This window comes from Calliphora vicina, chromosome 1 (genome assembly GCF_958450345.1).
Source record: "Calliphora vicina chromosome 1, idCalVici1.1, whole genome shotgun sequence".
NCBI classification, from domain to species: Eukaryota; Metazoa; Arthropoda; class Insecta; order Diptera; family Calliphoridae; genus Calliphora; species Calliphora vicina.
In genome coordinates, this window is record NC_088780.1 from 172,688,266 (window position 1) to 172,714,545 (window position 26,280).

Below are 26,280 nucleotides of genomic sequence, written 5' to 3' on the forward strand. Positions count from 1 at the left end.
AATAAAGTACAATCTCCTTTTTAATTGAATAATTTTTTATTGTTTTTCTTTATTAATAATATAGTATAAGAAGAAACTAATTTGTTTTTTCAATAAATATATATTTGTATGTTTTAGGTATATTTGAGATTTTATATATATTCAAGATTAATATATATATTAATCTTGAATGTGAACAACTATTTAGCTCTCATCCATTAATACATCAATTATAAAATGACCCCATGCAATAGTGTCTATTTTATTATCACAAATGTATCTTTTTTCATCCATACAACTTAAAGATATTTTATTAATTAATGTTGTATATAAAGTATGTAGTTTAGACTTAAATGTATACATGTTAGAATAATAAATTTGTTGGTTATATAAACAATTTTTATAATCAGATAAACTTAACTTTCTACAAACATTACTTTTTACTCCTTTTGCTTTTTTTACTTCCCTCATATCTTCAGTAATAAAGGAGTACATTTTTGATCTCAAGCCAATGAATTCTCTCATTATAATTCCATTGTTTTCATCTTTCATCAATCCTAATATTTTTTTATTTTTTTGAGGAATATTGAATTTATTATCTATTGCATATTCAAATGTATCAAATTTATCGTCAATATCATTGTAGATATCTTTATAAAAATCATCAGTATGAATAGTATAAATAAATGAATCTGTGTCCATATAATTAAGTTCAATATTAGATTCATATTTAGGTAGCATGTAATCATAATGGAAATTATACATTTTCCACTTTGAAAGTTCTAAAATACAAAATCCAAGATAAATGGGTTTATTGTAAAGGGAATGAGTTTTATTTAATTCTACTGCAATCATGTTTTCCTCAAAAACACTCATGGAGTTGAATTCTGGTTTAGAAATTAGTGCACGAGCTCCTAACCTTCTTTTATTAGTATTTTCCCAAGAGTTTGCAATTTTTATGATCTTGCGTTTGTCAACGTTTTCCATGGTTTTTCCATATATAGCATTATTTAATAACTTAAAGAAATTTTTCTCGAATGTATTTTTAGCATTGGTTCTATGTAAGGTATTTAAAGATATATATTTTTTTAACCAGTCGGACTGTTTAAATTTTAGTATTCTATGAATTTTTTTTAATTTCAAGCCATGTTTAAGACAATGCTGTAAATTTGTATAGTAAATAACATATTTATTTTTATCAGTTAAATCAGAAACTAATTTTGATTCTTTGGCATTCGGAGGGATTTTATTTTCGCAACAAAATGGTAGATAGTTGTGATTATCATGAATCTCTATAGGATATATCAAATCAACTTCTAGAATATAACCAATAGTTGAGTCATCAGGAATTAAATTTATTGAGAAATTGTCTATATCACTAAGCCACTCAAAATTACTTTCTGGCAAATACTGTGACATAGCCCATCCGTACAAATTGTTTGCATCTAGATACATTAAATATTTGGATGGCAGATTTCGATTGTAATCTACCATATATTTATTATTAGCTACAGAATGTCTCTTTGAACATTGAACAATTCCTCCCCTTATTCCCTTTTGAATAAAAGTTATCATGTCAATATCCATTAAGAGTTCTAATTCTATTTTGGTTATTTTTAGCATGGCATCCCATGAAAACCCAGGTGCTGTATAATAGTGACAGGGATCAAGTTTATAAATATTTTTGCATAGCAATCTAAAATTTTCAAAAACGTCTGTTAACAGTAGTACATCGGTTTTCAGATAAAGCATAAGGTAATCCTCTAATGATTTACAATCGAATTCTTTCCAAACTTCTTTAGCATGATTGTAATCATCAATAGAACATTCAGACTCAGTTAATATATTAAAAAAATCCTCTCTCTTTGGTAAATTACATTCTTTAAGCTTATCAATACTATTTAAATAATTATATGGAAAAACTCCTTTCCTCATTAGTAATGAAAACTGTTTTATATCTGGAAATATTGATTTAATTGTTATAAAGTCAGTTTTAGACAAATTATTTGCTAATGAGTCCAGACTTGATGACATAAATCTAAACGAATCTAAAAATCGAATTTCTATATTTTCATTTTCCGCTCTAATAGTTTTTGATAGAGATATGTACAACTCTTTATTAAGTGGGATAATATTTATTGGACCATTATCAATTAAATTAAGTTCCTTTATGAATAAATGACAATCATAAGAAGAAAAGTTATGAAATATAACAGGAAAAAATTTTGGAATTTGATAATTTAAATTACATATGTTGTGTGCTGGTCCTCTATATTTTCCACTTAAATGACAATGATCTTTTACCTTCAATTCATTGATGAAAGGAGATCCACAAATATGACATAGATTATCATTTTCAAAATTTCTTTGTTCCTCTTCATTCAAAGGAATCATTGGCTTGATATCTTTCAAAAAATTTGTGTGCAAATACTCTACATCCTTAAATAATTCTGTTATAAATAATTTGGGTGAATTCAACCCTTTAAAAGATTTTAATTTATCTAAGTTCTTATCAAAACTACATTTAATAAAGTATGAAAAAGCATAAGGTATATGTTTGTTTATGAATGTTGTTGACGAAATATTAGGATCTGGAATGGATGTATCAATATTTTGAAATATACATTCGGAATCCGCATAAATAACAAATGGTACATCTATTGCTTTTCCATGATTATTAAATTTTAGTGTAGACTTATCTTCATTAGGCAGATATACTACTCGTTTGTTGCACTCCGTTATATGTTTAGATAGTATATATTCCTTCGTAAAATGTTGTAGACAAAAGTTACAAACAAAATTTTTTCCTTTATGTTTGCTGGTTTGTTTTCTAATTAATCTGTTTTTAAGAAATAAAATTATTTAAGTATTTTTATAAAATTCGATAGTTTTCATATTATTATACCTTGAAATATTTTTTATCCATACGTAATGTGCTGTAGTTGATGAATTAGTTTCCTTTTGAAGAAACAGAAGATTAATATGTTGCGTCTTAATCTCTTTAGTTTTATAATATGGTCCAATTATAATGTTTTTTTCTTCATCGTATCCAAAGACGTTTATGCTTATCCATTCGTTGAGATTTTCGAAAAGCTCAACATGTTTTATTTGTAATGGAAAGCATAAACCTTCAAAGTTTAATGTGGTTTCGCCAATAATAATTTTTGTTGAATGTATATCCACTGGATAAGATGATGTCCTCTCAGCACTTATGGTAAAATTATATATTGCTGAAACTATTGCCCATTTAAAACAAAATTCATCATTGTTTCTTATGTTGATACAAGCTTTTTTTAATGATAACATTTTCGGGGTAGGAATATATGTTGAACCCTTTAGTGGTTGATACTTATTTAAGTTTATTTCTGCTCTTAATATTTGAATCAAGGTCCAACCACTATCCCTTTCTTGAAATTCCTCCATCTTTGTTGAGATGCTTGTAATTTTTTCCAAAAACACATTGCTGAAATCCTCAATTGAGAATATAGTTATCATTTTTGATTGAAATGTTTTTACTTCAATCATAGTGTCATCTAAGTTATCCAAATTAGGCTTAACATATAATGCGAAAAGCTCAATATTGAATTTCATAGCATTATATAAAGAAATCCACAAAGTCATCTCCTCTTTTAACGCGACACACGCTCTCTTTAAGAAATCTTCCGGAATGAGACATCCTTCATCTGTGTTTTCAAAAGATAGAGTTTGAATTCGTCTTTTAAAAGCACTATTTTTTCTTTTAATTCCAATACATGGAGAAGGAAAATTTGTAAGACTTCTTGAAGAGCTAGCATGCACTCTTTCATGTGAAAATAAATTTGTTTCGCTAGCGAATTTCTTTCCACATTCAATGCAATTAAACTTGTTTTCCATATTGTTTTTATTTATTTTTTGGTTAGATGTTATACACTTCAACAATGTTTGTATACTAAATAAACCCTTGATTTTGAATAACAAATTGATATTATTCTAGAATCTACTTTAGAAAATGTAAAGAAATATTTATTGTAAACATTTGAATAAAAATTTAATTTGAAAATATTTTTTTGAGTGTTTATGTTTAAGTGTGTTTGTGTAGTCGACTACAGCTAGTTCAGTTTTATGTATACATTATATAATAATAGAAAAAAAAAAACACACAGCTGACATTTTTTTATTGGTTTTGTAATTTGATACATTGTAAAGAAAAATATATATTTATCCCAATTCATAACAAAAATTATTCTCCCATACAGATTCTAAACACAAAATTTATAATCACAAATTCAATTTTATATCCCAAACTATATTTTATATGAGAGAAAAATTTTTTTTTCTTATGGAAAAAATACATAAGTAGGCACAGAAATCAAACAAAATACACTCCCATAGAGATTGTAAATTTCAAATTTACTATCCCAAAATCAATTTTATATGGGTGAAAAAATTTCTAATTATTCTCCCATACAGATACTAAACACAAAATTTATTATCCCAAACTCAATTTTATATGAGAAAAAAAAAAATTCTCTGTGTTAGTATCCCCATTTTACTACTACTCGGAGGAATTAAGCTTCACCACCCCTTTCATACTCAAGCGGTAGAGAGAGTAGTCAAAGTTAGCTTCTCTCAATTTATATCAAGCTTTCTCAGAGATCGCACTATACGAGTTGTTATAGATGGAACCTCATCAAACGATTTCAAGATCCGTTCTTTCTCCTACTCTATTTCTTATCTTTATAAACGACCTTCTACGTCAAACTTCCAACCCTATCTACTCTTTTGTAGATGACAGCAACATTTGCCATTCATATGCATTCAATTATAGACCAAGCCTGTCGGAGATTGGGGCAAAGAGGCAAAAAACGCTTAACCAAGATCTTGTGACAATCTCTAAATAGGGTTGTGCGAATAGAGTCGATTTCAACGCACACAAGACTCAATGTTGTATGTTAACACACAAACGCACAACAGATCATGTTGCTCCATCTGTTTTCATGTGTGGTGTAAATATTGTTACGTTTTAACCTTTTCAAAACGTTAGTTTAATTCCTTTAAATAAACCGGATACTTTTGATTGCAAATAAAAGCTGTTTAGTAGTTTGAAAATTGTAACAACTCTTTATTTATTCAAATGTACAACAACAGAATTCAGTGTTATATATTCAGTTATAACACTGAATTACCATCTAGAAAGCTCTATTTCTACAATGTCAACTGAAAGCTTTTATTCAATGTCAATAATGCCCACAGATATGTTAAAGTTTTGGCACTGTTATTTGAAAGCATTCTGCTACTTTTAAATCAGCCGTTAAAATCGTTACATTTGAATTCAAGTACAATTTCGTAACACTGCCCCCGCTTAAGCCTGTTCGTCCCGAATAGGCATAGATTCACTTCTCCCATAGGCAGCTAGTCGTTCTAGATGTTCAACCTTAATTCCCGATATCGGTCTTCCACATTTCCGTATTTTATAAACCATGTCGTCAAATTTCTTAACTACCCTATGTAGTCCTTTGCAGTGATTCCTTAATTTGGATGACAAACCCTTATTACGTTGTGAGCTATATCTAGTTTTCATTTGGTCATTTGTCATTTTAATTCGTCTCCGAATGAGTTCATGCATTTATTTTTCTGCTGAAGCACCTTCATCCATCTTGGAACCCGGCCTGATGATCTTTTCCAAGCACTCCAACAGGAACCATTCTATCGTTGCACTATTCAACGAGGGCCTCCATTGTTACATGGCCACTTTTCACATCCGCTGGTTCCAACACCAACAAACCATTGTCTACACAATCCTCCACTTCCTCACGGGCCCATATCAAATCCTCTGCCTCAGAGCTAGCTCTTTTTAAAGGTGGCCCCTGTAATGTAATGTCGATCGGTATACTTGGTGGGTGTTAGACCAATATTTTTGGGCGTTACACACATCTGCACAAACGCATAATACGCTCCCTACTATGGTGGTGTAGGGTATAAATACAACACACTTTAAGGCACTCAGTTGATGTTTATTCGAAAAGCGTCTCTGATAAACTCACTAACGACTGCAACCTCTGCCACTATTTATAACACTACATTACCATCTAGAAAGCTCTATTTCTACAATGTTCTTTAACTGAATATTCGAATTCGTTCGGTCGCAGCAAACAGCGTTGCCATTTGAATTCAAGTACAATTTCGTAACAATATTAAGGAATCAAAAGCTCTTGATGTTCTAGGCATGAGTATTCAGTGCGATGTCCGCTGAACAAAAAGCATTTTTCGAGTGTCGAAAGAAGCATTCAAGTGCCTTGGTTTTCTAAAACGGTGTAATAGTTAAAGAAAACATTTTTTTTATTTTTGAGCAAATATCAAATGTTACCAGCGTTGCCAGAAAAATGTTGAAAAACAGAGTTGCATTAGCAAAAACTCGTTGTTTGTAACTAGTTTATCTCAAAAGCTAGTTAGTTACAAACCTGTTTTTGTTTTGTATGGGAATGGTGTAGCATCATTGCAAATGCAAAATTTTACCTTTACAATTTTGCATTTGCAATGATGCAAGAGAATTCGCACGTAATAGTGAACTCCGCTAACATGTTTATGGCGTAGGTGTAAATGCACTATAAGAATTACTTCACTCTATCTGAGCTCCTTACTATTTACACCACTTATATCCGACCTAAAAGGGAATACAACTCTCATGTGTGGGCCGGTGCTTCGAAGTCTATTTTGGAGTTACTTGACCGCGTACAGTAGAGGGCGAAGGTGCTTATCGGTGACAGTAGGGTATCCAGCTCTCACTGGAACATCGTCGCAATGTGGGTTGTGTTTCACTGTTCTACCGATACCACAATGGTATGTGCTCTGTAGAAATTAGTGAACTTGTTCCCGAAAGCCGTAGTTTTTTACGCAACACACGGTCTTCGGCAAGGGCTCATCAATTCGTTGTCGACTGGACAGTGGATCACACAACACATTACAGAGAAAATTCGCTCTTTAGCCGTACTGTCCGTATGTGGAATAAGCTTCCTCCTGAAGTCTTTCCTGTCACTTTCAGTATAATAAAATTCAAATCGAATGTCCACAAACACTACTACCTCTATCCTCCCTCCCATAACCTATTTTCCTAGTTCCAACACAATGCTTTGCATGAGTAGGGGTCACCCCTGAGTGCTGGCCCAAGAAAAAAAAAATAGAATTAAGAAAATTAATGCGAAAATTTTATATACACAAATTTTGTCGCTAAATTAACTATTCATTATTATTTTGATTATCCTTTTTTTCACTTCCGTGAACTTTGTTCTCTAAATATTAACTATGTTATATGTAATTACAATTGATTTATATTTTTACATAAACATTTTGCTACCTAAAATAACCTTGCATATCATACAAAACATTTTTTTAAGATTCAATACTTCAATACATAGTGACATGAAAATATTTATAATTTGGCACCTATTTCATAATGAAATAACTCCCAATGAAATTGTTGTTGGGTTTTATTTAATTTTATTTTGGGAATTAGGTGTTATTTCACTGTATTGGGAGTTATTTCATTTTTGTTGGGTTCTACTTTGAAAAGCAGAACTCATAAATATCAAAAACTGACTTCACTCAGAAAAGTTTTTTGCATTGCCGGCCTTTGGCCGGGACCAAAGCTTTTCTCCTCTTTGGTGTATCAAAAACCGGATTCGCTCAGAAAATATTCTTTTTACATCGTTGGCCTTTGTCAGGTTGTAACGATTTCTTAATCTGGTGCGAAATGAAAATCGGCTTTCTGAAATGTTATAAAACCTTTCTGCAATGAAAGAAATCTTTTTTGAGCGAAGCAATGTAAAATCCTTTTCAGAACGAAGCCAGTTTTTGATACACCCCAGAAGAGAAAACCTTAGCGCCGGCCGAAGGCCGGCTATGCACAATAAATTTTCTGAGTGAAGCCAGTTTTTGACACATCCAAGAGGAGTAAAACTTTGAGCTACGCCAAAGGCCCGCAATGCAAAAAAAATAATAATTTTACTTTAGTAGTTCCTTTTTTTAGATTACATAAATAAATTGGTAAATATTTCGCTTTATGAAACTGTGAAATTGGGAGTAATTTCATTTTACCCTTTGGTAGTTATTTCATTTTTCAAATTTGGGAATTATTTATTTTTTGATAGGAATTATTTCATTGGGAGTTATTTCATTTGGTAGCCATTTATTGTTTTGTTCATCCGTAAAAGATTTCCATTTGAAAGTATTTTTTTTATCTTCCATTTTTCAAAAATCTTTTTTTTTTTTGTAAATGTTTGTAAACTTATTTATCCAGGGTTCACTGGTTCAATCCGGTTCGAAGGACCAAATGTAAAATTCTTGTAGAATTTTTGAATGTTTGTAGGACATTCAAATATTTTTTAATTTTACTTCTTTAGAGCTAAACATAAAAATCTTAAAATTAACTAGAACTAATATAAGATATCAAGTACTCGTGTGTACTTTAAACCTTATCAATGTAATATTTCCATCACAGCGTGGGATAACAAGAGCACTAGTGATAAAAATATATTTTATTGCCTATTTTTAACTCTCACTTAATTGTCTATGCATTACATAAACAAAAGAATTAATGTACTAGTATTCTTATCGCTACTTGGGGTTGACATAAAAACTAAGTGATAAACATTTATTTGTAATACAAGTAAACTAATCGAACAGTTTTTTATGACTTATTTTACCATACTTCAGATAAAATATACTTAAATAAACCCGTGTTCAATTCTGAACAATAATGGTTATCAAAGACCTAAAAAAATTTATAAATCTATAACCCATTGCTTATTAAAAAAAAATAACAGTTATTTCTGGTCCCTGACTATTATTCTTAACATTGTTGTTATTTTGTTTAACATGGGAAAAACATTCACTGAGAACGACGTTCTTCAAAAATCACGCACACTATTACATATAATAGGATGTTTGTTATTTAACATATCACAAAGAACTTTTCTACATGGGATTTTTGTCCATTGGGACCGCATTTGGTCCAAAGCTGGTAAAAGCCGTACATGGAATATTTTTTTTTTTTTTAAAAAGAGAAGTAACACTCAGGCAGTTAATAAGCCTATATTAAATGTTACATTCTTTGGAAAGCGGATAGAGTGTAGAGGAAAAGGTGGTGAAAGGAGGAGAAAAGCTTTTAATTGACAACTCTGCAATTGCGCGTTATGTTTGTTATTAGTGCAGGTTGCAGCGCCTCTGGTGGTGAGATGGCGCCTTAGTCAAGCCAACGGTACCGTGAAATAACTCCCAAATGAAATAAATCCCCACGAAAATATGAAATAACACCCAACAAATTTTTCATACAAATTAGGACTTATTTCATAATTTTTTGTTGGGAGTTATTTCATAATGCAATAACTCCCAATGAAATGGTTGGTAGGCGAAGAATAATTTCTCTTTTGAAGTTCCTTTTTTTAAATTTCATAAATAAATTGCTTCGGTTTGGGAATTATTTCATTTCTATTGGGAGTTATTTCGCTTTTTTGGGAGTATAATTTTTAAAATTATGAAACCGCCGATTATTGGGAGTAATTTCATTTTACCCTTTGTTATTTCATTTTATTTTTGATGGGAACTATTTCATAGGGAGTTATTTCATTGGGAGTTATTTCATTTGGGAGCTATTTCACGGTACCAAGCCAACAACCTTTATTTAATTATTTTACTTCGGTGGCGTTTTAGTGTTATACCACCGAAGGTGGGCGCTGTGATAAATATTAGTTATTAGTAAACTAATAATTATTATACACTGATGTTGTTGATTGGCAGCATACTTGGGGATTCCTTGCTTTGGGATTTTAGATTGTACATTTGTAAACATTTTTTCATTGGTTAAAATTTGTATGAGTGAATTTGAATAAATATCGATCTAAAGCAGAGATGTCCAAAGCTAAAACTGTATTTGAGTTGGTGAGCGAAAGAGAGATCCACTGGAAGAAAAGTTTAGTGAACTAAATAAAAGATGACAATATTGTTAAGGCTTTATTTGTTAATAATAATCAAGTCAACAATATTAATCAAATTGTCGGCGACATATTATCATATCTCATTAACGGAGAGTTCGATATTAATCATTTTCGACAAATTTGTAAATATTTAAAATATGTAAAATATTTTTTTCTTATTTTATTAAGTTGTCTTAAAATTAAAATCATTTCAAATCTGAAAACAAATTGTTCACCGAAGTAAATTGAGGTGAAAAAATAGACAAAACTTCAATGATTTTTTAAAGTTCGAAATATATTAAACAATCCAAAGATTTCTTTCAGTGATCATGAACAAAAATTTAAAAAAAATAAAAAATAGTAATACATCCGCTTAGCCTCTTCATTCGTCGCTGTCTCTGTGACTACTAAATCAAAGACAATAAGAATACGTGTGTGGTTAGCTTGCACAATTGTGCTATGAAATGGGCTTCTCTGATCTAAAGCTATGTATAGACGGATCAGATCTTACAATGTTGTCATATCTGGCAAAGTACTGACAACGAAAAATTGTTAGCAAAAGGTAAATTGTCGGTTCAGACGATTGTTAGAAAACCTTACAATTTCATTGCCAGGCAATTGTCAGACAATAAATTTATCTGCCAACAAAAATTATTGTATGCCAAAATTGCTAGATCCAGTTTCAGACATTGTTTTTAAATACATATGCACAGTGTTGCCAATTAGAAATTCACACATTTGACAATAAAAATTATCTTACAATAATCTGACAACGTAATGTGCACACACCATTGTCAGATGCCTGACAATATCATCGTTTTACAATGTACTGACCAGAGACCTGCGCCAAACGGCTGTAAGCCGGCTGAGCCGAGCCGCCGAAAATTGTTTGGGCTTAAGTCGGCTTGAAAATACCCGCCGTTTTTGAATTTCACTTTTTAAATTTTTAATTATTCAGAATTTGAGTAGTTATTCTTTAGTCGGCTGACAGCCGGCTTTGAGCCGCCACCGACCTTTTTTGGAGTCAGCCGCTGCATTGAAATTTAATCGGCGCAGGTCTCTGGTACTGACAATGCACATAGGGGCAAAGATATGTTAAAAGGGGCGATAAATCAACCACTGGGTTTTGTATAAGTTATTGGTATTATTAAAAAGGTAATTTTCTCTAGATTTCAAATATGTAAAAATATTATAACCCACCGAACAAAATAAAGTGAAAAATACTGAAATCAAAAAAAATTTAACCACATTTTATTATTTTTAACGAACGTGTCTCCTTTCCTGTTCGCATCTTTCCATTTTTTTATGTAATGAACTTTAAAATTATTAAATTTTCTTAAAAATTTAACCGTAGAATAAACACATAGAACGGAAGGAGAGAGTAATACATATTGAAAAATTACTCTCTTTTCACACATACGGGTGATACAATAACAAAATACATGCAATGCATTCTCATGAATTAGGTTTCTGACAACAGACTTAGGGTTTTGTCTCTCAGTTACCTATCTAGTTGTTGTCTATGTTCTATTCATTGCTCAAATTTGACACAATGTGTCTCACCTTGTTTACTAACAGGGTGTAACAAATTATTTGTTCATACATCATTTTACAATCGGATCACTAGCTTAGATTCAGATTTATTACCACTTTTTTCGATTGACCCCACTGTGCGACGTTTTTAATTATGTTCCATATTTAGAATTGATGTATTTTCAAATTCAGAATAGTGATTAAAATTAGCACATGAGATGGTAATACTGCTTTTTGAGTAGATATGTCTGTCTCTATATTTCTGATCTGATTATCATTTCCATTACATGCTATTTTATAAACTACATTTGACTTTTCTAATGTATTATGTATTTAAATTTTACTTTGCTGAATTTTAATGAATGAATTGATGAAAGCAAAGACAATAGTTTGTAGGTAGAGTTGTCAAACCGGTTTCTTCCAATTTTCCGTTTTTTTAAATCGTTTTTTGTCTCGAATTATTTGAATAATTTTTAAAATTTATTTTAAGATTTTAGACGATTACTTTTAATAATTATATATTCCCCTTTTTTAATTTTAAACAAATTTTATTACAAAAATGTTATATTTAAATTAACAAACAAATGTAAGCAAACCTTAACAGATAGATGTCAGAAAACACATCGAGCGAAAAATAATCAGATGGCTTTTTAACGTCACTTGTAATAAATTAGCCTTGTTGTACCGTATGCAGTAACACTTTTTAATAGACTTTTTGGTCAGAACTAAATGAAAGTTCATCAAGCTCTGATTTTTTTTAGAATATATTGAAAGTGACTCGCAAAATTTAGAAGCTCAGCTCAGTTTAACATTAAAATAAGTTCAAAATTTACACAAAAGAACTAATATTGCAACAACGAGCGACTTAAAACAATATTTTAACTATTTGGACAAATTTTCAAAAATATCGAATTAAATATTTTATACAACGCAATTTTAACAGTTATATTGCACTCTGCTACAAAATTGCACTTTTTGTCAGAACTTGAAAAGCCACCTAGTGGAGGTTATAGGCCTAGGTGAGGACATACTAAAATCGTTTTCAAAGATTTTGAAATACATTAAAAATTGTTAGTTATTTTGAAAAAACTGTTTTAGGGTAGGTCGTAGTACTTTAGTACCTCTAACTCACACATTTTTAAACCGATTTCAAAATTTTAAACAATTATAGTTAGGTAAAAATTGAATAACTTTTACAATTATCATCCGATTTTAATTATTAAGAACTAAATGTCCTTAATACATTGGTATAAATTTGTATAAGCTTCCGTATCTAAGCAATGAAAAGCGATTAAAATCAAAACAGTTGATAAATTTTGTTTTTCTTTTAGGTATTCTTAACAAAAACAATACTTATAACTAGCAAATGTATCAAAAAATGCACGTCATTTTAAAAAAATTAAAGTAGGATAGAGACTGACTGAGTCACAAATCGATAAGTTCACAGACATAACTGAAAACGGTTTTTTCAGAATAACTTCTGAATTTGAGGGTGTTTTGGAAATTTTTTGATACAATTTCTAATGTACTCGGCAAGCCCTATAACCTACGCTAGGTCGTTTTCCAAGTTTTTTTTCCATCGTAGCACCGTGTTATTATTATATAAAAATATCTATTAATAATATTGTTACGAAATTGTACTTGAATTCAAATATAACGATTTTAAGGGCTGATTTAAAAGTAGCATAATGCTTTCAAATAACAGTGCTGTAATATCAAACTGTAACATATCTGTGGGCATTATTAAATAAAAGCTTTCAGTTGACCATTGATCGTAAGTTGGCAACGCTGTATTCGAATTCGAATATTCAGTTAAGGCACGATGGCCACGTATCAAATAATATGTATGTATTGGTAATATTTAGTTTTGCTTAACACAGCAACGTATCAAACTCAAACTATCAAATTTCATTTCAAAGCTGTTTTTTAAAGTTAAGATTTTTTTTTATTAATTCACCCTATGATGTTGTCGCTGCGAAAACTGAATAAAAATGCCATTTGACGTTTTTCGCAGCAACACATCAAATTCGCTTCAAATCATAGTAGCGGCGGCACTAAAAATCTAAATTGTTTTGATTTTCGTCAAACTCACATCAACATATACGTGTGAGATTTGTTTCACTAACACATTCAAAAAAAACTGAGTTTGTCAAATCAAATTGATACGTGGCCACAGGGCTGTCAGATGTGACGATTTTTTATTGCCTTTGGCGACCAAAATTTCCAATTAGCGACATGGCAATTTTTTGGCGATTTACAGACTAGTTGGCGATTTATTTGGCGATTTTTAACAAATTATTTGTTTTTCTTGAAATAATTTCTTTGATATTTATTAACCCAATAATTAATAATTAAAATTAATCACGTATTATCTGATCATATGGATGCAGGTTATTTTTTTCTTCTAAAATATTTAAGCCGTCATTTTTAAATAATATTGGAAATATTGATAACTTAATATGCTCATTAAAATTGGCTATTGGTTCGCCGGATTCTTTTCTGCCATTGGAATCTATCGATTTTGACACAGAATTTGTAACGGAATTACAAAATATAAAAATGGAGGAATATGATGTAGAAATTTTAAAAGAAAATAGTTTTTTGTACTTAAAAAACTTTTCAAAGAAATGCTTAAACAGTTATTAGAAAATATAACTCTTTTTAAAGTATATAATGAATTTTCAATATTAAAATGTGGAAATTTTCGGTAGTTCAAAATTCATTCATTAACTTTATTTAAATCCAAAAGTATCTGCAGGGGAATATGAATTGTAATGGTCAAAATTAGCATATATCAATTAAACTTAGATCTTTAAAGGTGAAATTTCAAAAAAAATTTTAGATTTTTGGCCACAAGTTTACAATTATTGCGATGCAGCTGGAATTGTTAAAAGCAAACTGAAATCTCGGAGTGAATGAATGTTTTTGTGTATTTATTTCATTTAATACTCAAACTCAGACATTTTGGAAATTTTCGGTAGTTCAAAATTCATTAACTTTATTTAAATCCAAAAGTATCTGCAGGGGAATATGAATTCTAATGTTCAAAATTAGCATATATCAATTAAACTTAGATGCAATGCAGCTGGAACTGTTAAAGGCTTAGCATTGGCCGTTCTAAACATGTTAATTTTACCAACCAACAACGCTTACGTAATAAAATTCAATATGAACTTTTAGATTCATTGATACGAAAAATAAGTTATAGGTATGAATGTTAATAAATTGTGTTGCAATTGATTTCAGCCTCCAGATAAAATGCAGTGATAATGAAACTGCAATTAATTTTTGATAACAAAAACTTTTGGTATCAATTTAATATAAATAACTAATGAACTAGATTTGAACCGTAATAAATTGATTTTATAATTCATAAAATATGTACGTAGAATTCCAAAAAAAAATATTTTGGCGACTTTTTGGCGATTTTTCGTTTAGCTTTTGGCGATGGAGGTAAAACAAATCTGACAACCCTGCGTGGCCATCGTGCTTAAAGAACATTGTAGAAATAGAGCTTTCTAGATGGCTATGCAGTGTTATAAATAGTGGCAGAGGTTGCAGTCGTGAGGGAGTTTATCAGAGACGCTATTTGAATAAACATCAACTGAGTGCCTTAAAGTGTGCTGTATTTTTCAAGTGAATTCGTATACATTATAAAGTGTCTGCATTTCTGAGAATTTATAAACGTGTATAAAAAAAAACATTGAGTGACTATTTAATTCTGTTGTTGTACATTTTAAGTAAATAAAGAGTTGTTACAATTTTTAAACTACTAAACGGCTTTTATTTGCAATCAAAAGTATCCGGTTTATTTAAAGGAAATAAACCAGCGTTTTGAAAAGGTTAATACCTATGTAACAATATATTATTATACATCATTTCTTTTGATTTCAAATTCTGTGTAATTTGACTGAACGATTTTTTAATTTATTTTAATTTAATACCTCAATTTATATCAAAAACCGGTTTTGATATAAAAAACCGAAAACCGGTTTTTAAAAATTACGCTTTTTCGAATTATTAAACCGGTTTTTAGAATATGTCGAATATTTGACAACACTATTTGTAGGCGAACAAGAAATTTTGACTAATAATGTAAAACGGCTCCCTGTTTGTTTTTCAGGTGGTCATGGAACGTTGCTTGGATTTATTAATTCCTTCATTCATATTATCATGTATGCATATTATTTGCTCTCTGCTATGGGACCAAAAGTACAACAATATTTATGGTGGAAAAAATATATTACAATTTTACAAATCGTAAGTTTAAAATATATAATAAACTCTATAATAAAATTAAATAATTTTTTTTATCTTATTTAGGTCCAATTCTTAATTATCTTCGTGCACACGTTGCAGATTCAATTCCAGCCTAACTGTGCATTCCCAAAACCTATCGCTGCTCTACTGACATTCAACGCAGGACTATTTACTTATATGTTCAGTTCGTTTTATGTTAGAAATTACAACAAGGATAAGAAGCATGCAGCGGCATTAAAAGCCTCCAAAATGGAATAAACTCATGTGACAACTAACCCATTTTCCTTTATCGATAAATACTTTAAACTAGCACTAATAGAATTTGGAATAAGGATTAATCAGCATTAGCTAAATTAGCATTTAAGTTATAAACTAAATAATGTAATTTTATATACATATACATAGTTTCATATTCAGCCCAATTATGAATAAAAATTCCCCGGGAGTTTTTCCCCTTTTCTCATTTTTCCTATTCAAATTCAATGGGAAAAAACTCCCGGGGAACAAACTTCCGCGGAATTTTTTTATTCATAATTGGGCTGATTATATATGTAGGTATACACAGAAAAAAGTTCATACATGGAATTAATTTCTACATAAATTGTATAAATTGAACATTAAAATATATGTACAGTGACCGACAAATGTCTACATACGACCATTATTTTCGTAACTCGCGGACTTCTAAACCATAATAAGTAAAAGTAATGATGCAGTTTTATTTCAAAAAATATCGCTAAATTTATAATTAATTTAAATCTTATTCACAAAAAATTAAAAAAATATGTTAACAAAAGTCTACATACAATCTGTACACTAAATAAACATTTTTCAGCGAATACAAATTTTCATTAAATTCAATATTTCGTTGGGGCATCTACAAGCATCTGGGCATTGAGGCAACTAAATTTTCCAGTTCTGTGGACGATATATTTTGCCATTCTTCTGGAAGGTTCTCCTTTAACATTGGTGCACAAGTAATAAGATGTTTTCGGATCTTCCGTTGTAGAATTTCCCACACATGCTCAATAACATTTGAGTCCGGGCTTTGAGGTGGTGTGTACAATTGTCAGGGGCATGGTAGAGTAGCCAATCTTTGACAATTTGTGATTTGATAATGTTTCGGATCGTTATCTTGATGAAAAATCCAACTTTAACCAAGAGTTAAAATATAAACGGATGCTCTCAAATTTTGTTCCAAAATGGATTTCTACTGATAACGATCCATATTATCCTCAATAAACACTAACTTTCCCATTCCAGAAGCAGCAACAGTACCCCAAACAATCACACTGGCAACACCATTCTTAACTGTAGCGAGTAAGTTTTTCGGATCCATTGCTGTATTTGTTTTGCGCCATACTTTATCTCTCCCATCACTCCAAATATGTTATACTTCAACTCATCAGTGAACAAAACTCGCTTCCAGAATTCCATGTCCTTTTCAAAGTGCTTTTTGAGTGCGGATCGCAAACTTCGTTTGGAATTCGCTTTAATTACCATTATTATTTAAGGTTCTTTGAATTGTTCGTGGATGAACAATAACTTCTGATCTTGTTGCGAGTTCTTTGGCCAATTTTGTGGTATTTACTTTTGCGTTTTTGTTGACTTCTTTTAAAATGAAGATTACATCTCTACGATGTAGTTTCTTTGGGCGACCACTTCGCAGCTTGTTTTTAACTCTACCAGTGTTTTCAAAGTTACTGAATATTTTTTGAACTGTAGACTTAATAAATTGCATGCTTATCTGTTAGTATGTAGACTTTTGTCAATGTTTTTTTTTTATTGTTTTTTATGAATAATTTTGCAAGTTTACATTGCAACATTTTTTTTGGTGCATAGCAAAAAAAAAAATAGATTTCAAACAAAACTGCATTATTATTTTTTTATTTACCGGGCTCTAATAAAGTGGCAAAAATTGTGATCGTACGTAGACTTATGTCGACCACTGTATATCCCAAATATATTAGGAAAATTGAAGATGAAATAATTTTTGTTTTGTAATGAATTTTATTTTGATTTTTGCTTACATGAGAATTTAGATTTAAACTTAGTTGTTTCATAATAATTGCTGCATACTTATTTCGTATCTAAAAATCATAATAACCTTGTATTTAAAAATCATAAAACAAAATTTTGTTCAAAGAAAATTTCAATTATTTCCAACGAAATAAAAAATATTAAATTTCTTTAAGCCTTCTAGATTTGTTTCAAATTAAAAAATTTTGAAGTATGTATTTCTTTATACATAATTATTATGATCAGAAATCAATCAGAGGCAGGCAATTCATACATACCATTTATGTACAAAATGTTTTCTGTGTATGTAATCGTAATTTTAAAAAACTTAAAATATATTTAGATGTTAAGTTCTCAATACAACAATAGAAAAATCATTTTAGATCATTTAGTTGAAATGAATTGAATATCCTTCTTGTTTGTTAGTGGTTAAAAAGTGCAATAGGACCAAATATAAATATTAGCTTATTCTTAAGGGTTCATTTATAATTATTTTTCGTTGTATTGTTTTCAATTATAATATAAGTCGACATATCTTGCTGAATTAAACAAAATAAACACAACTTTAAACTTTCATTAAAGTAGTTTTAAGGGAATACATTAGGGGGTCCCAGTTTGTATTGAAAAAAATAAGGTGTCGATGTTCCCAACTAAAATGGAAGTTTATTGTTATATTATATGAAGAAAACATTTCTCAAAATTTTTGTTCTGGGTTGAATATTTGGTGAGCCGTATAAAATGGTTTTGAAGGTTTTTATGATTTTTTTCATTTCTCGCAAAGGAAATATTTGAAATATTGGTATCCTTTGCGTGAAATATGTAAAAATAATAAAAACCTTAAAAAGGTCCTTTTTATCGATGGGTCCAGCTCACCAAATATTGGTGTCACGACAACAATTTTTAGAAACAACGGTACTTTTTTAAGTACCTATTATTTAAGTTATTCACAATTGGTTACTTTCAGCACAATTAGTTAGCACTTAATCATGGGTAAAGTTGTAACTAAATGCCAGCTAACTAATACATTCAAAAAACAGTTGATTGATTTCATTTTAATACATCCATACAAAATGCAAATAAACTAGAGATGTGTTTTTTTTTGTCAACAACATTCTATTGAAAACCTTCATTTTACATGGCCTTATTTTAATTGATTTATATACAAACTATAACTATAAATTTTGTATATACTTTTTAGAAAACAAAAGTAGTTTTTTAATCTACAATATATATAAAAATGGATGTATGTATGTATGTGGGTATGTATGTAAGTTCCGAATGAACACAAAAACGGCTGGACCGATTTTAATTAAATTTTCAGGGAATCTTCAGAATAGCCTAGCGGGTATAGTTAGTTATATTTTTGATATTCGGTCTATGGGCGAAGGGATGCGTAAAAATCAAATTTTTACATTATACCGCTAATGTCCTATCTATATATCTATCTATCTATCTATCTATCTATCTATCTATCTATCTATCTATCTATCTATCTATCTATCTATCTATCTATCTATCTATCTATCTATCTATCTATCTATCTATCTATATATCTATCTATCTATCTATCTATCTATCTATCTATCTATCTATCTATCTATCTATCTATCTATCTATCTATCTATCTATCTATCTATCTATCTATCTATCTATCTATCTATCTATCTATCTATCTATCTATCTATCTATCTATCTATCTATCTATCTATCTATCTATCTATCTATCTATCTATCTATCTATCTATCTATCTATCTATCTATCTATCTATCTATCTATCTATCTATCTATCTATCTATCTATCTATCTATCTATCTATCTATCTATCTATCTATCTATCTATCTATCTATCTATCTATCTATCTATCTATCTATCTATCTATCTATCTATCTATCTATCTATCTATCTATCTATCTATCTATCTATCTATCTATCTATCTATCTATCTATCTATCTATCTATCTATCTATCTATCTATCTATCTATCTATCTATCTATCTATCTATCTATCTATCTATCTATCTATCTATCTATCTATCTATCTACTTTTCTACTTTTATAATTTTTTGCTTTTCTACTTTTTTACTTTTATAATTTTTTACTTTTCTACTTTTATAATTTCTAATTTTTTCTTTTCTACTTTTTTACTTTTCTACTTTTTTACATTTCAACTTTTATAATTTTTTTCTTTTCTACTTCTACTTTTTTAATTTTTACTTTTCTACTTTTATAATTTTTTACATTTCTACTTTTTTACATTTCAACTTTTATAATTTTTTACATTTCTACTTTTATAATTATTGCTTTTCTACTTCTACTTTTATAATTTTTACTTTTCTACTTTTTACATTTTTATTTTTATAATTTTTTACATTTCTACTTTTATAATTTTTACTTTTCTACTTTTTTTACATTTCTACTTTTATAATTTTTTTGATTTTCTACTTTTATAATTTTTTACTTTTCTACTTTTATAATTTTTACTTTTCTACTTTTTTGCTTTTCTACTTTTATAATTTTTTACATTTCTACTTTTATAATTTTTACTTTTCTACTTTTTTACATTTCTACTTTTATAATTTTTTACTTTCCTACTTCTTTTACTTTTCTACTTTTTTACATTTCTACTTTTATAATTTTTTAGTTTTCTAATATTTTTTTGGAATAATTTCTTCTTGCAATTCATGTTTTCTTACTAATTTTTGCATGCTGAACATGAATTTTTCATTTCATTTATCAAAATAGCGAATGTCGATTCTGAATTGAATTACCATGAAAATATGTTAACTTTTGCATTAGGAAAATATAATGTCCATGGTATAAAAATGGTCATTGCAAGTAAAGGTGGAAAATTCTTGATTGCTACTTGGGAGTGGCCAGGAATGATTCCTTTGTTGTAATGTCTCAGGAAGTAGTAGGAAGAAGACAAGTATACCCTTCGAAAAACTCATCAACGCCTGCCTGGAAGGCAGCTGGCAGCCCCAGCACCAGGATCGGATGCGGAAGCCTAATCAGCCACTTCGTCTTAAATTAAATGATTACCGAAACCGAAACAAATGAAACAAAACGATCTGATTTACTGATGACGACCTTTAGCATGAAAACCCGGACAAGATTTGGAACATGGAATGTTAGAACGCTAATGGAACCATCGCGTCTGGCTCAACTTTGCAAGGAGTTTATGAGCTACAAACTACTATTTTTGGGTATAAGCGAAATGAGATGGCCTGATACGGGCGAAAAATCAATAACAAATGGACTCCACTTATTATATTCTGGTAAGGCAGCCAATGAAAATAGAGCATCTGGAGTTGGTTTTCTTTTCTCCAAGGAGGCACATAAAGCTCTAATTAGCTGGAAACCCTACTCTGACCGCATAATAGCAGTAAGACTACGTACGCGCGCCAGAAATCTCACATGCATCCAATGCTATGCGCCCACCGATGTCTCCGAGGTTGAAGTGAAGGATGAATTTTATAGCCTCTTGGATCGTGCAATAACATCCTCGAATCGTGGTGATATTCTGGTAGTAATGGGCGACTTCAATGCTCAAACAGGTCCCAACAACACTGGCCTTGAAAGCGTTATGGGGGTGCATGGCTTAGGCAGGAAAACTGAAAACGGGGAATTGTTTGTGAACATGTGCGCGGAAAACAGTCTGGTCATAGGAGGCACTCTGTTTCCACACAAAACAAAACACAAAATAACGTGGGTATCACCTGACCATGTTACGGAGAATCAAATAGATCATATAGCTATCTCCAGGAAATGGCGCGGCTCTCTGTTGCCAGTGATCATCTCTTACTCATTGCAAGCGTGCGTATAAAGCTAGCAGCTGTAAAAAAGATAGCCCCATGTGTATCAAAAAGGTTCGATGTAAATACACTGAAAATCCCTTCTGTCTCATCGAATTACTTAAGGTCCTTAAACGAATCATTGTTAACAACAACCCATGAGGAACGGAAAGACTGGCAATTAACAAGGAACACGTTCATAAATGCAGCCATGGAGCATATAGGTCTTAAATCAATTAGACGTAGAGAATGGATATCTGATGAAACATGGCGAATTATAAACGAAAGGAAAAAACTTAAAGCTGCACTTAATTCCGCTACAACGAGAAATGAAAAGTCAACCCTTCAAAACCAACATGCTACTCTTGATCGTGAGGTAAAACGCAGTGCTCGTAGAGATAAACGTGCATGGACGAATTCCATTGCGCAAGAGGCTCAAGCTGCAGCTGAAACAAACCGAACTAGTGACTTATATCGGTTCACTAAGAAGTTAGCGAGTAACAACACTTCAGTCTTCACCAAACCAATAAGGGATAACTCCGGCACACTTATTACCTCTAAAAACGAACAACTCGAGCTCTGGGCTACACACTTCTCTGAAATGTTCTCCTCACGTCCTCAGATAAACCAGTCTATATGCAATTGTATTGATCATAATACATTTTTAAATATCAGCATCACTCCTCCAGTAATGTCTGAGATTATATTTGCCATTAAATCGCTTAAGAACAACAAAAGCCCAGGCAGCGACAATATTTCCTCAGAACTACTTAAGGCAAACACTAGAACGACGGCAGAACTGATTCTACCGATTATGGGGGAAATATGGACAACAGAGAGAATTCCAGACGAGCTTAAAGAAGGCATTATTGTTAAAACACCTAAGAAAGGCGACTTAACAAATCGCAACAACTGGCGGGGAATCACTTTACTAAGCATGCTGAATAAAGTCTTATCTCACGTTATAACAAAAAGGTTATCTGACGAATTAATGCCAAATTTAAGGAAACAACAGACTGGATTTTGCCCTAACAAGTCGTGCGTGGACCATATAAACTCATTAAGAGTAATCGTGGAGCAGTCAGTTGAATGGGGGTCTTCTCTGTATCTTATCTTTATTGATTTCGAGAAGGCATTTGATACCCTGGCCCATAACGTTATCTGGAAAGCTCTCGAATGTAAAGGAGTACCACTTAAACTCATCCGACTAATAAAAAGTATGTACACCGGGGCAAGCTGCCGAATTTTACATGATGGCATGCTTAGTCGGAAGATTGAGGTTGGTACTGGCGTTCGTCAAAGGTGTGTGATGTCTCCACTGCTGTTCAATATAGTGCTGGATAGTGTTATGCACCAGGCAATGATGGGAAACAGGGGGATCGTATGGGGGCTGAACGAAAGGCTGGAGGACCTCGAATATGCAGACGATATATGCCTTCTCTCGCATAGCTATACTGACATGGCCGCACAACTAAGGCGTCTCACCTACATATCAGAGAAAGCCGGGTTGAAAATTAATATAAAAAAGACCAAAGTTATGAGAATAAATTCAGAAAACTTGAACCCCTTTCTAATAAATAATGAAATATTAGAAGAAGTTGAAACATTCTGTTACCTCGGAGCTGTTATAAATCGAACTGGGGGATCTAGTGAAGACATTGTAAGCCGAATAAAAAAAGCCACACAATCTTTTGGTCAGCTCAGCAAGGTATGGAAATCGTCTTCAATATCACGCCGTGTTAAAATCAACATCTTCAACACCAACGTAAAATCAACTCTATTATATGGCTGTGAAACTTGGAACGCTGCCTCCCGAGATATTAAGACTTTGCAAGTTTTCGTGAATAAATGTCTCCGAAGAGTTTTACGAATCTTCTGGCCACGAACCATTTCAAACAACAACCTGTGGGCTGAAACACGTCAAATACCGTTGTGTGTAGAAATACAGAGAAGAAAGTGGAACTGGATTGGACACACACTCCGTAAGCCATTATCCGATATTGCCAGGAGTACTATAGAATGGAACCCTCAGGGGAGTCGCAGAAGAGGCCGACCAGCACATACATGGCGAAGGCAAATTGATAGCGAGGCTAGAAAAATGCATAAAAGCTGGAGTGAAGTAAAAATGATTACGATGAACAGATCTGACTGGAAGAACTTTGTTGAGGCCCTATGCTCCTTATAGGATCGAAGGGAATATATATATATATATATATATGGTATAAAAATAAATGGTTAAAGTTGGAGTATGCTTAAAAAGATGTCTACTTTAAAGTGTCATCTATTATTTTACGATAATTTACACCAACAAACTCCAAAAAAAACTTAAAAAAGCAAAAACAAAATTTTTTCTTTAACTTTTTGTTTAATATTATTAATTGTTTATTTTTTTTTTATTTTATGTTGTATTATTAGCCGTTATCTTAAATAAATCACATTAAAATCTGACAGATGGCATAAATGAAATCAAAATAATTCAATTTTATTAAAATGCAAAATCCTCTATCTTATCATTTTCATACATACAAATTGAATATTTTGAGAAGAAAACCCCTCTATCTATCATAAAGTCCCCAATAATTTTAAAAATCAACTATTTCCTCGACCAATAAAAAATACAAATATTTGCAATATTACTCTTAGTAAAAAAGCACAGACCAAAAGCGAAAGACCAAAGTATACAGAGGCGTCACGAGACAGAAAATAATATAGTTCAATATTTGTTTAATTTTTAGTAACTGCCCTTTTCATTTTGTTTTAGTCTTAATTTTCTGCCGCAATAATTCAATTTCTTTCCGATTTAGTTTGATGCAATCATTTATTTTTGTAATATTTCACTTTTAATTGCCATTGTACATGTGGAGTTTTATTTTGCAAATGTAAAAAACAACCAAGAATTTTGTTTCATTTAAATTTACACGTAAACAATACACACATTTTTATAATTTTCCATTTTAAAAAAATTTGTGCCACAGACTACGAAAAAATTTTCTTACAAATTTATTTGTTTGTTTTGTTCACATTTCATTGTCTACCAAATTCGTGTTGTATATAGCGTTTTGCTTTAACACATCACTGATATTGTAGTACAAAATATATTGCTATCTCTTTTTATGAGAACTGCCCTAACATACATAAGTGGGTGAAGTTAGCTACGAAAGTTAGCTCCGTTTTTAACATTTCTATGTTAATGTATAAACTAACATAGCTCCTACTCAAAGACTGTTAAGTTAACAGAGCTGCTTTATTTTACACTCAGTAAACATTTTATCAATAAAAACAAAAGAAAGTGGTTTACCGATCATTCAGCTTTAATATATAATAAAATTATTTTGGGATAAAAAAAATAAATATTTATTATGAACAATCGTTGATGTCTTTGCTTGTAGAGTATTATCTTCTTTTGAAATCCGAAAAATTGGCCAAAAATTGAAAGGTGCTCCTTATCTACTTAATGGGGTCGAAAGCCATGTATTCATAGATTTCAGAACTGTATTGCTTATATTCAGAATCAGTATAGCATCAGTATGAATTTTGTCATATAAGGTGAAATTCACTTTGGAAATTCATGGTCGGGAAATCACTTCGATTTGGGCGGATATTAAGCCAGTTTGCATTCAGCGATTACCAACTCTAACTGTTAATTTGTGGGAACAGAGCATTAAACGCGTATTGGCCAAGTTATTAGCGAATTTAGATAGATTTTTGTTAAGAAATATGAGTGATCACAGATCGAGCTCCTTTTCTCGATTCAACGCTTATTGGCCAAGTTATTAGCGAATTTAGATATTTTTAGTTTTTATATAAAAAATCGATTTTTGTTCAGAAATATGAGTGATCACAGATCGAGCTCCTTTTCTTGATTAAACGCTTATTGGGCAAGTTATTACCAATTTAAGCTATTGTGAGTTTTTATATAAGTAATCGAATTTAGGTCTGACATGGACAATTTTTATTTACACTAAATCAATTAAGTCTCCGTACAGACATACTCATAATATATATGGTCACTTTTCAATACATATTTAATCTTTTTTATACCCTTCAGCTTCGTAAGAAGGGTATATATAAGTTTGTCATTCCGTTTGTACTTTCTACATTTTTCATTTCCGACCCTATAAAGTATATATTATCTGGATCCTTATAGATAGCGGAGTCGATTAAGCCATGTCCGTCTGTCTGTTGAAATCAGTTTTCTGAAGACCCCAGATATCTTCGGGATCCAAATCTTCAATAATTCTGTCAGACATACTTTCGAGAATTTTGCTATTTAAAATCAGCAAAATCCGTCCATAAATAACGGAGATATGAGCAAAAATCCGAGACAACCTCTGAAAATTTCATCAAAAAACACAATGTATTGCACGCTTTGACAAAAAAGCAACAAAACGTATGTTTGGATGTGCAAGCTTTGCGTATTTTGTTTTTCTTTTGTGTTTTGTTTCTTTTGGAGTTGTTGTTTTTTATACAACTAAACTTTTGTTTGGATGTGTGTTGGTTTTTTTGACAAAAAAGCAACAAATCGTATGTTTGGATGTGCATGCTTTGCGTATTTTGTTTTTCTTTTGTGTTTTGTTTCTTTTGGCGTTGTTGTTGTTTTTTATACAATTAAACGTATGTTTGGATGTGTGTTGGTTTCATTGCCTTGCGTATTTTGTTTTTTCTTTTGGTGTTTTGTTTCATTTGGCGTTGTTGTTGTTTTTTGTGTTCTTGATAAATTTAGGATGCTGTACGTGGGCAATGTAC

General features: G+C 30.9%; 2 protein-coding genes across 2 annotated transcripts in view; both read left to right on the top strand.

Moving 5' to 3' along the window:
• The window catches only part of LOC135961326 (very long chain fatty acid elongase AAEL008004), a 32,659-nt gene extending 16,092 nt beyond the window's left edge, over positions 1–16,567 (top strand). Inside the window, exons 4-5 of the mRNA XM_065512825.1 lie at positions 15,586–15,722; positions 15,786–16,567. Coding sequence (XP_065368897.1) covers positions 15,586–15,722; positions 15,786–15,980 — 332 coding nt within the window. The 3' untranslated portion in view covers positions 15,981–16,567. The remainder of the gene's footprint in view (positions 1–15,585; positions 15,723–15,785) is intronic.
• Positions 16,568–20,774: 4,207 nt separating this feature from the next.
• Positions 20,775–21,566, top strand: LOC135954358 (craniofacial development protein 2-like). Its single transcript, XM_065504505.1, has one exon. The coding sequence runs from the start codon at positions 20,775–20,777 to the stop codon at positions 21,564–21,566; it is 792 nt and encodes a 263-aa protein (XP_065360577.1).
• The last annotated feature ends 4,714 nt before the right edge of the window (positions 21,567–26,280 follow it).

Coding starts and splice junctions, on each gene's coding strand:
- LOC135954358 (XM_065504505.1), top strand. CDS start 20,775: ATGATTACCGAAACCGAAACAAATGAAACAAAACGATCTGATTTACTG.